Here is a 12,714-nt window from a genome sequence, read left to right as displayed (position 1 = left end):
AGGATGAGGCATTTCCCACCTTGAGAGCATCCTGAAAAAAAAAAAATAAAACCAAACCCAAATCCATCCTGCTGCCTGCCTTGGGGAGCCTGAAAGATGAGCTACCTGCCTCCCCAGGCTCCTTATTTTCTCTTAGCCTGGAGTTAAAATTTCTAGGATATTATAAACAGCTATTCCAGCTCACGAGGACTAAGCAAAACATCAGACATCTTAATTTATACGTTGCTCAAGGTGTCAAACTGTTGCATTACAATAACAAGTGGGAGACACCTCACCATAAAAAAAAAAAATGAGAAAAGTTTCACTTGGAGCTAAATGCAGCAGCAGATGTTCAAATAAAAACCAAGCCCAAGCAAAGCACCAGGCTCTGCAACCCTGCCAATGTTTTCCCAGTTAAGTATTCAAGGTTTGGGGAGGATTTTCTTTTTTTTTGGGGGGTGGGGGAGTGGGAATACCTTCACAGCCTCAAATTTATGCAACCCAGGAGCCTTTTCACACCCTCAGCAGACAGGTGAGGATCATGGATCACCGCTGCTTTCCTGGGGCTGCCCCAGTTCCCAGCCTCACTGGCCCTGGCAGGAGATTTCCTGCTGGAGATCTTCCACAGCGGTTTCTCCCCTGGGTTTCTTCGGGATGTGCCTGCAATTGCAATCGTCCAGCCTCCCGCCAGCGGTGCAGCGCGGGGGATACGAAGGAAACCAGAGGAATTAGGGCTCCCCTCCACACTATGGCATTGAAATTATGAATATCTATTATTTTTGCAGAGATGCCTGGGTGACACCCATGCGAACCCTTTGCTTTGCAGCTCTCAGTCCTCCCGGAGGTTTTTAGGCATCCTCCCACCCCGCTCATCCTTTCCCCTGGAGTCACTGTTGATGAGCAAACATGGAAAAAGGGGAGCAAAGCTGCTGCTGGGAGCATCTCCTGGGTCCCTGGGGCTTTGTGTGCATGGCTTGGAGCATCAGCCGCTTCCCTGGGTGGGGGATAAAAGAAAATAAAGCAAAATATCCAAACCACAAAAATAAACCCCCAAGCAGGCCATGTGATTTCACACTCCAAAATACCCAGCGGTGAGTCACGGCGCTGGGTGCAGAGATGGGGCTGATCCAGCTCTGAGTCAGCCCGGCGGGTAGGGGCTGTGTGAGCTGGGGCTCAGCCCCCAGCACCCCTTCCTAGCCCCACCCCAGGCTCCCCAAATCCCCGAGGGTGCCACAATGACTGGGCTGGACACACCAGCAACTTGCAAAAGCCAGGCCTGGGAACCCTTCAAGTATTTAAAGAGGGTTTTAAAAAAAAATGTGTATTTTTCAGAGAGACACACACACACAGGGGTTTCTTGCTGATGCCACTGCAAGGAAGCACTTAGGATTTTCCAACTAGCTCTAAATAATTAGCATTTCCTCAGCTTAGCATCATTTTAAACCTGAAGCACCAACTGATTCCCCTCAGTCATGGAAAGATGGAGCAGACACAGAGCAGAGACCCTGCCCAGGGCTGGCTGTGGTGATGGGGTGAAGCCCCACACCTGGGACACCCACATTGTGAGGGGTGGTGGGTGCCAGTGGAGCTGGGACCAGGCTCAGCTCCCAGTTGGGTGCAATCCAGTCCCAGCCCTTCCCAAGACAGAGTGTCCTAGAATGTCCCCAGCAAGATGGGAACAGGGCTTCTTTTGGAGGAGGTAACCCCAGGGCAGCTTCCCAAAGGCATCTTCACCTGGCCTGGACAAATTTATGGGGGGAAAAACCCTCACAGCAAATACTGTGTGCTGAGTCGAGCGGCATGTGAGGTCCAGTGTGGTGTAAAGCTGAGCTGCGCGCTGGGTTTAACCCCCCACAGGGTTTAACCTCCCGGGATTCTCCCGGCCGGGTTAATCCCCAGCCTCACTGCCCAGGTTAATGCACCGGCCCCATGCCACAGGTTAAGGAAAGGCAGAAGGCGAGTTGTCCCGTGCCAGGAGCAGGACGAGACCTCATCCTCAGCATCCTCAACCGGTTTCCATGGCAATGGGTTCGGCCCCAAATTGGCCACGGGTGCCAGGGAAGAGGGGGCAAGGAGGGGGCTCAAAAGGACATTTAGCACAGCAAAACAACGGGGTTTAATAAGAAAAATCCCTTTGCACCGCGGTGCACCGAGAATGGGTGCGCGGGGAGGCTGAGGCTGGGCTGCGACCCAATGCAAATCCTCCAGTCCAGCCCCACTGCGGGGTGTGGGGAGAGCTTTCCCCCCATCCCATCACCCCGCAAGCGAAAGCTGCTCAGCGCAGGTCCCAACCAACCCATTTCAGCTGGACCAGCTTTCCCAGGTTAACTCGCAGCCCGGCTGGGCAGCCCTGCTATCGCCTTGCCTGGCTCCGGCCAGAAGCAAAGACCCTAAAGCGCTAATCCTCCAGCCCTGAACTCCAGGAAAAAACAAACAAACAAACAAACAAACAAACAAACAAACAAAACCCAACAACAACAACAAAAAAACCCAAAAACAAACAAACAAACAAACAAACAAACAAAAAAAAAACAAAACAAAAAAAACCCAAACCAAACCAAAACAAAAAAAAACCAAACCAAAACAAACCAAAACAAAAAAAAAAAAAAAACAAAAAACCAAACAACGGCTCCCGGGAAGGTGAGAGCAGAGGGAGAGCCCGGGCGGGTGCGCGGATGCTCCCGGGCGTACCGATGTTTTTGGCCCCCGCAGCCGCCCGCCCCCGCCCCCGCGGCCGGGCCCGCCGGCTGCCGCACTGTTACACAAGGCTCCCGGCGCTTGCATAAGCCGCAGCGGCGAGCGCGGCCCCGAGAAGGGAGGGAAAACCGAGGAAGGAGCGCGGCCCCGAAGCTGTGCTGTGGGGTGGGACCCACGGCCTGAGCCCCTCTCCCGCAGGGGAGTCCCGTGGGTCCCGCAGCCGGGACGTCGCGGAGCCGGAGCCGTCCCTAAACGCGGTGGCGTGAGCGACCCCGTCCCTTCAAACGTCCTGGCTGGAAAGACCCAAAATAGGAGGAATTCGACCTGCTGCAGCTTGAGCCCGGGAGAAAGGCTGCTGGGGGGACCCAAAAAAAGGAGGAACTCAACCCACCGCAGCTCAAGCCCGGGAGAAAGGCTGCCGAACCCCCCCAAAGCCAGCAAACAGCATGAACGCCAGCCCTATAGCAACCAGCACTCACTTGCCTCCACTTCCAGCCCTGGGACTGGGGGCATCCGCAGGGGAAGACCATTTTTTTAAAGACTTTTAACCAGACTGGAAGAGCTGGGGGATGAGGAAGCACTTTGCAGGGCTTGGGCAAGCTGGGAGCAGCATCACCCCGTTCCTGGGGAGCCTGTGCGGAGCAGCGCGTGCGTGTGGGCGAGCATCAGCCTTCAGCCCCCAGCCCTCACCTCAGGAGGAATGAGTGCTGCCTTTAAACCGGGGTCACATTTGGCCAAAACCCCCGGTAATTTTACCCAGGGAGGCTCACCCTCTTCACACGCCAAAATACGTTGTTTCCACCCGTTGTGGTGCTTTGGCATCGGCTCATCTCGTCAGCTTGCACAAGCACGTGGCAAGAGAGGGGTGCAAGGAACTGCAACCCCAAGCAGAGCACCTCTTCCAGGGGATTTACACCCCACAGCCCGGGTGACCACACTTTCCAGGGGCTGGACCCCACCGTGTTGGGGCTGAGGTACATTTTCCCCCTGACACTTTCCCACCCCACAGACCCACATACCCTTGCTGCGCATCCCTTGTTTTTCTGCCTTGTGCACAGAAAGGGTTAACACCACCACCAACAGGAAAAAAAGAAAAAAAAAAAAGCCAAGAAATCTCCTAGTTTCATGAGAAGGGAGGGAGGGGAAGCTCACAGACCTCTAGCTTAGCTTTTTGAACATCTGCATTATAGTATCTGTGTGTTGAGGAGGTTTAATGATTTTTAACAGTTAAAGGCACCTCCAGAGAGGCTGAGCGGGGAGGGGACAAGCGCTTGCAGGACTCGTGCTCACATGTGCATCCCAGCCCAGCACACGCTTCCCCTGGCAAAAGTGACTTTCCAGGTGACACGAAAAAAAGAAAACCAGAAAAGGCCGTTGCACAGGAGAGCCAATTCTCCTGGATTTAAATGCAACCCCCAAAATCAACGCCACAAAGCCGTAAGCATCCCCAAAGCTGAAAGAACCACCTAGCAGTGACCCTCGAGCAGCAGCGGCAGCTTCTTGCAGCACAAAGGGAACAAATTTCCATCCTCCTGTCTCGTGTGGGCTGGAAAATGGCATGGAAAGAGCTCCACTGGGCACCCCGAAAGCAGAGCCCTAGGACAGGGGCTGCCACAGCCAGGGCTCACTGGCAGGGTCAGGCTCCCCAGAGCCTTAGGCCAGCACCCATCCCTCCTCTAAGGCTCCCCCCCCCCCCCCCAAACCTCAGCATTATATTGCCTTGGGGGGGGGGGGGGGGGGACCAAAAAACCAAAACAAAGGGCCCAAACCCCAGGTGCTTAAAGACCTCTCAGCCCCAAGGTGAGCACTGGGCCTACTGACTGCCACTAAAAAAACCTGTTATTAAGGTGACGCTCAGCAAAGTGCATGTGTGGGGTCTCCAAAACCCCGCGGAACCCTCCGTTTTCCTGCCAAGAGGAGCGGGGCCAGGGCGAAGCGGAGCTGGGGGAGGCGGCGGAGGCGGCGTGCGAAAGCGTGGGGCGGCCGGCAGCTATTTCTGCGCCGTGTCAGCACCCGCTGGCAGCAGCCGCGGTTTGCCCCTGCGAAGCACCGGCGCGCGCCCAGCAGTGCCACCGGCAGCTCGGCGTGCTTACCCCCGCAGCGCGCCCAGCGGGACTGCGGGGCCCGGAGCTCGCTGGTTCTGGGTGCAAAGCTTGGGAGTTTGGGGGGTCAAAACGAGCTGCTGGCGGGCGCTGGGCTGCAGCCGCGGGGTCTGCATGTAGGGGCTCCCAGGACTCGGCATTTCCCTTTAATGCGTAAGCCTCTGGAAATCCCTTCTCCTTCCTTGTGCTCAGGGTCACTTGTTTTTTCCCTCAGTTTCTGGGACTTGGAGATAGAGCCGGGCAAACGCAACTGATTGTGTAACATTTTGCTCAGAAAGCTTCTTAAACAGCCACATATTTCTATTGGATTTCCCTTGCCCTTCGCTGCTGATTACTGGAGTATTTATATATAAATAGAAGCTGTCTTCCCCGTAATCTGCTTGTTTCTCCTAATTAACTCGGGGCTGTTCTCATTCGGTTGCTCAGCCCCTCGGTTTTGAGGGTGCTGGGACCTAGCAGCGCTCGGTGAACTCAAATCTGCCAAATTTCAGCTAGAATTGCTTTTTAGCTGTTTTTAGAGGAAGCAAAGCCCTCCTGGCACCCAGAGGCTTGGGAAAAAAAAACCCTTTTCCAAACTTTATGTGCCCAATATCTACCCTGGCATCCTCCCCGGCCACCCGGCCCCCTGCTCAGGGGAGCGCTCGGACACGATTTCTTCACCACACCTTCCTCCGTCCTCACAAAGCTTGCCCTTAATTTATGGAACGTCTCGATTTGCTAATTATTTTAATCATTATTACTCATCTTTCCTCTTCTTCCCCCCCTCAAAACTTCGTCCTGGGCCTGTCAATCACTTTAATAGCTGTTTACAACCTATCATCAAGTCTTGCATAACATCCACATGACTTCGCTCAGATGCCTCCGACACCCAAAAGCTGCCCCTGAGCTCTATTTCGGGAGCGATGAAGCCCACGGCACCAACCGGCTGCATCCCCCGCCGATGTGCCCAGGCCCTGGGATGGGGAAAATCAAAGAGAAAAACATCCCCAAAGCAAAAACCATTTTGTAGTTAATCTAAGACAGCCCCACGCTGCTCCCTGGCCCAGGTTTTGGGGGTGAGGGCTTGTCTGAGTGGCTGCTGACCCCCTCCCCAGTATCGCAGGTAGATGTTGCTTTGCTGCATCTGTTTGGAGAGATCAGGAGCAAAAATAATCCGGAGCAGCCCTGGACCATTTTCCCGATGCTCTCGGGGGGCTGCGGCTGCTCTCGGGGGGCTGCGGCTGCAGCGTGGCCTCTGCCCTCTCCCCCCCGCCGCCCCCCCCCCCCCCAGCAGCTATGGGACACACACACACAAAGCACTGCAAACGGTGTCAAAAAGCTCATTTTCCAGCAAAGTTCTCCACCCCGCGGCGTCGCCCGTCGGCGGCAGGTTGGCGGGCGGACGGGGGCAGAGGCGCAATCTGTGCTTGGATGGCTGCCGGCACGTCGCCAGCCCTTTTCGGCAGGCAATGGCTGGGTTGGGGGGGGGGGGGGGGACACGACACCACGGCTCTTTTTTAAGCTCTTCTGTCCTCCCCCTCTCCCGCAGGTTTCATAACCCTTCAAAGCAAGGAAAGGCTCCTTCGGTTACTGGCTAACGAGCCCCTGCGGAGGAGGAGCCGCGGCCGCAGCAGGCAGGGGTGTTTGGCAGCAAAATCTCCCCAGCACAGCATGTGTCGGGGCAGGAGGAGTGCGGGGGGGTCTCTGTGGGGTCCCCCCATCCACTACAACCCCCCGAGGATCCACACCGGCAGCCCCAGGGGTGCAGTTTTGCACCAGGGCTGCCCCAATTTGGCCAGTTTTCTCCCCAGAATGCCCCTCGGCACTGATCACAGCACGATGCCGCCCGTGGCCGGGAAGCCTCTCCCTCCCTGCGCGGACGCTGCGTGCAAATATTTACTTACACAGCGTAAAGGGGCTTATTTATTACGCTACGGCTGACAACTGTACCCAAACTAATTTCTCTTAATAAGGCACTTGCAGTCACCCTGGCAACAGCATCGGAGCACCCTTCCTTAAGACGATGACTTAACGGGGTGAAAATCCCCTTGGATGCAAAGGGGGATGCTGAGGGGGACCCTCTGCAGCCAGAGACACCCATGCCCTCTCCTGGGGAGACCCACTCCATCCCCGGAGAAGATGGCAGTTCCCAGCCTCTCCTAACAGCCAGCCCTGCTCTCATTAGCAGCCCAATTAGCCAACTGAAGGCCAGCTAATAAATCAAGAGTTGCTGCAGCACAGCGGGCAGGCACGGCCAGGCATACTTTTTTTTTTTTTTTTTTTAGCACATGGTGGGTCCCTTGGCTCAGTCCGGGGTGAGATGATGGGGAAAGCAGCGTTTCCTATCCACGTGGCTTTGCCGAAGGTGCAGCAAAGAGGGGCAGCGCTGGGGCAGGGCAGGGAATTTGGGAAGGGAAAGAGGATTGGAAAGCAATCAGCTTTCCCCAGAGCCCTTCTCTGGAGGGCACAGGGCATGGGGGGACAAGACAGAAACAGCCAGCCCCTCTGCTCTGGTCCAGAGGGGGCAAATTGGGCCATAACAGTCTATTTTATATATACATATATATGTATTTATATATAGGTCACCAAAGGCAGGAGAGCATGGGAGCAGGTCCTTGCTTGAGAAGAGGAAAATAAGGGACAACATAGCTCCCACCTCCTGCTTTGGGTTGGAAAACATGATGGCTGCTGTATGAATACCTGTAATAACAACACTAATTAAGGAAGGTGTAGGATGAAGGCAGGAGGATTTTGGCATCCATCCAATGGCCCGGGTGACAGGGAAAATTGCTGAAAGCCCCAATACTAGAGATAGAGATGGTAGCAGGATTTCTCTGCTCCTCATCTCTGCCTCATAGATTAATTAAACCAGACTGCCCTGGCTTTTAAAACCAACGGATCCATCAGCTTACAAAGCACTGAGCAATTCGGGGTTTGCAAAACAGAACTTCCCAGAACCTGAAGGAAGCTCCTTCCCCTCTAAAATCTACATCTTAACTCATGCACTAAATTAGGATGGGCTTTTTGTGGGTTTTTTTTGGACAGCCGTGCAATGCTCCAGCCAGCTGGGGTGCCCCCGGGGAATAGGGCATGCACAGCTCCAGGAAACCCACCCCAAAAGAAAGGACTCATGCCGGGCAGTCAAGCAGGCTGTGATTTACTGGGACAACAACAATTCTGCAACAGAGAACACGACTGCGTCGAGGCACCCGGGAAACCCACAGCATCGCCGAGCATCGCCACGCTGGGGACCCCGGAGAGGTGACACCGAGAGCAGAGACCGGAGGGATGCTCGTGGTCCCTGGCACCGGTTTCCCTCCCGTCTCCCCCCACCAGACACACAGACACGAAGCAGAAAGTTGCTGAAACGCGGCAAGGCTGCTACACGCCGAGGGAGGGAGCGGAAGGCAACAGGTTTCAGATGGGCTCCACGGGCGTTGCAGCCAGGCTGGAGGCGACGGCGTGCGATTCCCTCCGTAGGCACTTGATCCGTGGAGCTGCCGTCGGCTGGATCCTGCAGAAAAGCCCATCCTGGGGGGCACCGGGCAGAGCCCAACGCTGCTGGGGCCGGGCGGCGAGCTCGATGCCTCCCTGGTCGGCAGAGAGTGAAGTGGGAGGCTTTGGGGGTGAGGGCACCCAGGTCCACGCGGGGTGGCGGTGGCGAGTGTCCCCATGCCTGCCGGGGTCCCAGGTTTAAGGAGTGTCACCCCCTTCGTGTCCCACCCTGGAGCATCCTCTGATGCCGAGCCGGCCATGGGAGCTGGGCAGAGGCACCGGCAGCGTGCACAGTGCAGGTTGGGGCTGGAGAAGCAAGAGCAGCAGTGAGAGCAGTGTTGGGTTCCAAAAAGGGGTCACCCATTTCATCCCCCTCCTCCTTCCCTGAAAGCCAAGGGGCATGTAGGAAGTGCTGCACCGATGCCGCACGCTCGCTCCTAAATCCAGGACAAGGGATCCGTTGACTCCAGGAGCCCCCAAAGCAGGGGGGACACTCGTTTTGCCAATGGTCCCAGACTAACAGAGCACTGGGCAGCTCCTAGGAGTCAGCCTGTATCTTTTGGGAGAAGCAAGGGATCAGAAACCAGCTCACGAGTAACCCCGGGAGGGCTGAGATGCACGTGCCCTGGGAATAAACCCTGCTTTGGTAAAGTCACAGGGACCAGAGGGGATTGGGGTTGGCAGGGAGCTGAAGAAAGGCAGGAAACAAGAGGTAGGTTTTGCTCGTGATCTAAAATACGCCCGATCTCCACCAGCTCTGCTCAGAAAATAGCAAAAGATTTCGTGCAAAGCAGATTCCTGCTCATGACGCTTTGCTAGGGAAAGGAGGGGATGCTTTCCTCCACGGGAAGGCTTCAAAGAAAAGATTCTTTGTCTAAGGAGGAAACACCCTTTCCCATATTCCCACACTTCCTCAGTTTCCCAACTCTCTGCAGCTGGACAGTTTTCAGCTCTCATACTCATACTCCCCTTCTTACCCAAAACCCCTACGCCTGTGAATCAGCTGCATTTCTGTCAATTTTTCTAAGCCTCCAGACATAACCAGTCTAAGTCCAACCAGAACAGGGCACTTTCTCCAGCAAAAAATTAAAGATAAAAAAATTAATAAACAACACCCCCGCCAAAACCTGGAACCTCTCTTTCCCCCTGGGAATGCCACTGACTTCTAGGGACAAGTGAGCTTTTGGTTGAAAAATGTCCACTTTCAGCTTCTCCCTCCCTGTCTCCTCTTCTTCACATCAGCTTCTGGAAACCACAGTCCTCATGGTGCCCCCGGTGCCCTCGGTCTGTTATGAATCATGGTGGATAACGAAGCTCCCAGCAATCGCCTGGGTATCGCTGGGCTGTGCTGGAGCTGGCGAAGGGCCTTTGCTGTGCCACGGAGATTTTGCTGCCCGTCACAGGGAACAGCTCGGCCGGGCTCCGGGGATGAAATTTGTGTCCAGCCACCTCTTGGCTTTAAGCAGCACGAATGCAAGAAGCGGAGCTGGGGGGAGGGATGGCTCCATGTCACCCTGGGGTTTGGGAGGGCTCTTCCCCTCTCGTCCTTTCAAGAGGGTTGAGGCAAGGGCAGGTCTGGCCACGACTCTCGGGATAGATGCTGCAGGGCCCTGGTACAACCCCACCAGCTCTGGGGGGTTTAGAAGGTCAGGCAGCCTTAAAAGAGCAAGTCTCCGAGCTGTTGGGTTCAAAGGTGGTTCAGAGCCAACAGATCAGCGCCCGGGAGGCTCGTGTGGAGAAGGAAGGATTCAGCGTTTTGGCAGGGAATAAAATTCCTCCATTATTTTAATGCTGGGGACCTCTATTCGGTGTCAAGTGCAAGAGGCTGATTTCCTTAGCCCGTCCTTTCCTTCAATCCTTGAGGCACCCCTGCTCTGCCTGCGAAGCTCCGAAGGCACACTGTGGGCTGCAAGGGGTCTCGCAAACTCCCTCCGGGATCGAGAGAGGCTGAGGGGGGGCCCAGCACCGTGTGGATGTGATGGGGATTGGTCCCAGTCCCCGACTGGCCCAGCTTGTCGCTGGGCTCGAGGCAAGGCAGCATCCTCCCGGCCGTGGCAGTGGGGTTGCTCTTCAGATGATCAGTCCCAGCCCAGATTCCCTTTGGTCTGTGAGATGAGCACATTTTCAGACACTCACCTTCACCAAAAGGTATCTGAGGTGGCAGAAGCCAGGCAGGAGCCCTGGGAGAGCAGCGACTCGGGGCTGGGGGGACCGCAGCGGGGGCTTGGCAGCGGTTGGGGGCTGGGAAGAGGCAGCCAAGCGAGGAGAGGGCAAGCTGGGCAGGCATCGGGGAGACCTGCTCTGGGAATGGGGCTGGGAATCAGAAGAAACCAGGACCAGAGGGAAGTGCTGTAGCTGGAGGTGCTCCTCCAGTTAAAAATAAATAGCATCCTGCTGCGGGCAGCTGGTAGATGCCGTCCCGGGGCAAAATACCAGCTGCTGAGCACAGGATTTTGCCTGGGGTGCTTCCGTGTGCAGGGCTTGCTCTAATAGACACGCACTGTCCCTGCAGCAGAGGATTTGAGCTCCTTGGAGGCATTTTCTTGAGAACGGGTCCCTGCTCCTGCGCCCTTGGTAAGCTGCCCGAGCCTCTCTCCTCATCCTCTTTACACGCTGCTTGGGTTGTAGCACAGCAGGTTGAACTCCAGGTTTTCGTCCCAGTGACGGAGCAGGACGAAGAGCTGCTGGGCTGCAGCTTTCACCGTGGCCAGGCTGTATCCCTCCGGGAAGTCCTGTTTGCTCAGCCACAGGCTGGCCTTGGCGGCCACCAGCTCCCACTCGATGAAGTAAGAGGCCGAGCTGTGCTCCAGCCAGGCCAGGGCCACCGCCGTGGCCCACAGCATCCCCTCCGGCTCCGTCTGCTCCTGCAACTTGATCTCAAAGAGCAATGCCTGGACTTCGGAGCCATCCGTCTCCGAGCCCCGGGCACCGTCAGCTCGCCACTTGGCCGAGGCCGGCGTGCTCTCCGGCGAGGAGAAGCGGCGGATGGTGGTGGCCGGCGGGGAGAGTTCCTTCTCGGCTTTCAGGGCTTTGGAGATGCTTTCCACCGCGCTGCCCGAGAAGTGGCGAAGGTGGCCGGCGTCCTCCGCCTGCCTGCCGGGTCCCTCGGGCACCGCAGCGACGTCTCGGATGGTGGGACTCTTCCCGTGCCCAGCGGGAGCCAGGAGCTGCCGGCCGGAGCCCAGGCTTTTGTGCTCCGCGGAGGGACTGGCCTTCTTGGTGCTGTAGGAGCTGGAGGGGCTGAGGGCCAGGCGGTGGCAGGCGAAGGGAGATGTCCACTTCAGCTTCTCCATGGGGATGTTGACGGCGTCGCAGAAGGCCGAGTTCATGAGAAAAGCACCGCAGGCCAGCTGCAGAGACGCCTGCAAGGCACGTAGAGAAGCTCTGAGATACCAACCGCTTCTGGGGAGTTCAGGAAAAATGCACGGCAGGGCTGGAGCAGCATTCCATCTCTGAGCAGACCGTCAGAGACAGCAAGAGGCAGGATCCGGGGGGATCCTCCTGCCCTCTGCTACCCTGCAGTGACCACGCAACCCCGGCAAGTCCCGGGAAGGAGCTGCTTACCAGGGGAAGGTAGTCCATGTTCTCATTGTCGCCCTCGGAGCTGGCTTCGCTCACCCTGCTTGGAGATTTACTCATGAAGCCTTTGGCGGCTCGAATCAGCAGCCTGGTTTTATTGAGGGTCAGCCTGCAGGAGGACAAAAAGGTGGCCATAACCTCCATGCGGCTCCTGACGCCCGCCCTCCCCTCCGAAAACCACCCCTGGTTCCCAGACACTGGCACCACACTCCGTCCCAGCTCCGGCCGCTAACCCTGGGGTGTTCCTCCTCAACCCCCCGCTTGTGTTTGCATCGGACCCACAGAGGTGCAAGACATCTGCTCAGGTCAGAGGAAGGTCGAGCTGGCCCGTACCTAGCAGCAAAGAGGCTCTCGATGGATTTTTGGGCTTGTGCAGAGGAAGCAGACAGGCTCTGTAACGGCCCTGGGAAGAAACACAAAGCTGGGGGTAAACCAAGCTGCTTCGGGAGGGTGAAAGGGAGCAGAGTCTACGTGCTGGCTCATGGGGTGGCTTGTTCTGCTGCTGAGTCTTTGGCAAAATCCATCCTCTCCTCTTGCCTCATTTTTCCTATGTGGATAATGAAATTTCTGCACCTCTCAAAAAAGGAACCTGAGGGAAATCTGTACCAGAAGCCCCACCAGGCTGTGTCCTCGGCACCCCAGAAGGAGTCAGGTCTTGTGCTCATAGGCCTAATTTTAGGTCATAAGGCTTTATAAAAACCCCCAAAACTCAGCAGAAGTATTTGGTGAAGAGCCCGCGTCGCAGACTCGATGCACCTGCACCCTGGCGAGCTCTTTCCCCTACCTTCGGGGAGAGCCCCGCGCTCCCAGGCGGAGGAGGAAGGGGTGCTGCAGGGCGACAGGCTGCTCTCCTCGGCACCTGCAACGGAGGAACCGCATCAGC

General features: G+C 56.5%; 1 protein-coding gene across 6 annotated transcripts in view; it reads right to left on the bottom strand.

The window, feature by feature from the left end:
* Positions 1-7,893: 7,893 nt before the first annotated feature.
* VWA5B1 (von Willebrand factor A domain containing 5B1) overlaps positions 7,894-12,714 on the bottom strand; it is a 30,835-nt gene continuing 26,014 nt past the window's right edge. For all 6 annotated transcript variants that reach the window (XM_032986626.2, XM_042794165.1, XM_042794166.1 and 3 more), the window contains 4 exons: positions 12,616-12,690; positions 12,165-12,234; positions 11,817-11,940; positions 7,894-11,614 (listed from right to left, as the gene is read on the bottom strand). In XM_032986626.2, the coding sequence (XP_032842517.2) occupies positions 10,859-11,614; positions 11,817-11,940; positions 12,165-12,234; positions 12,616-12,690 (1,025 nt within the window). In that variant the 3' untranslated portion in view covers positions 7,894-10,858. The remainder of the gene's footprint in view (positions 11,615-11,816; positions 11,941-12,164; positions 12,235-12,615; positions 12,691-12,714) is intronic.

This window comes from Tyto alba, unplaced genomic scaffold, assembly GCF_018691265.1.
Source record: "Tyto alba isolate M040663 unplaced genomic scaffold, T.alba_DEE_v4.0 Super-Scaffold_20000042, whole genome shotgun sequence".
In the NCBI taxonomy this organism is placed as follows: domain Eukaryota; kingdom Metazoa; phylum Chordata; class Aves; order Strigiformes; family Tytonidae; genus Tyto; species Tyto alba.
This window is presented reverse-complemented; position numbering and strand designations above follow the sequence as displayed.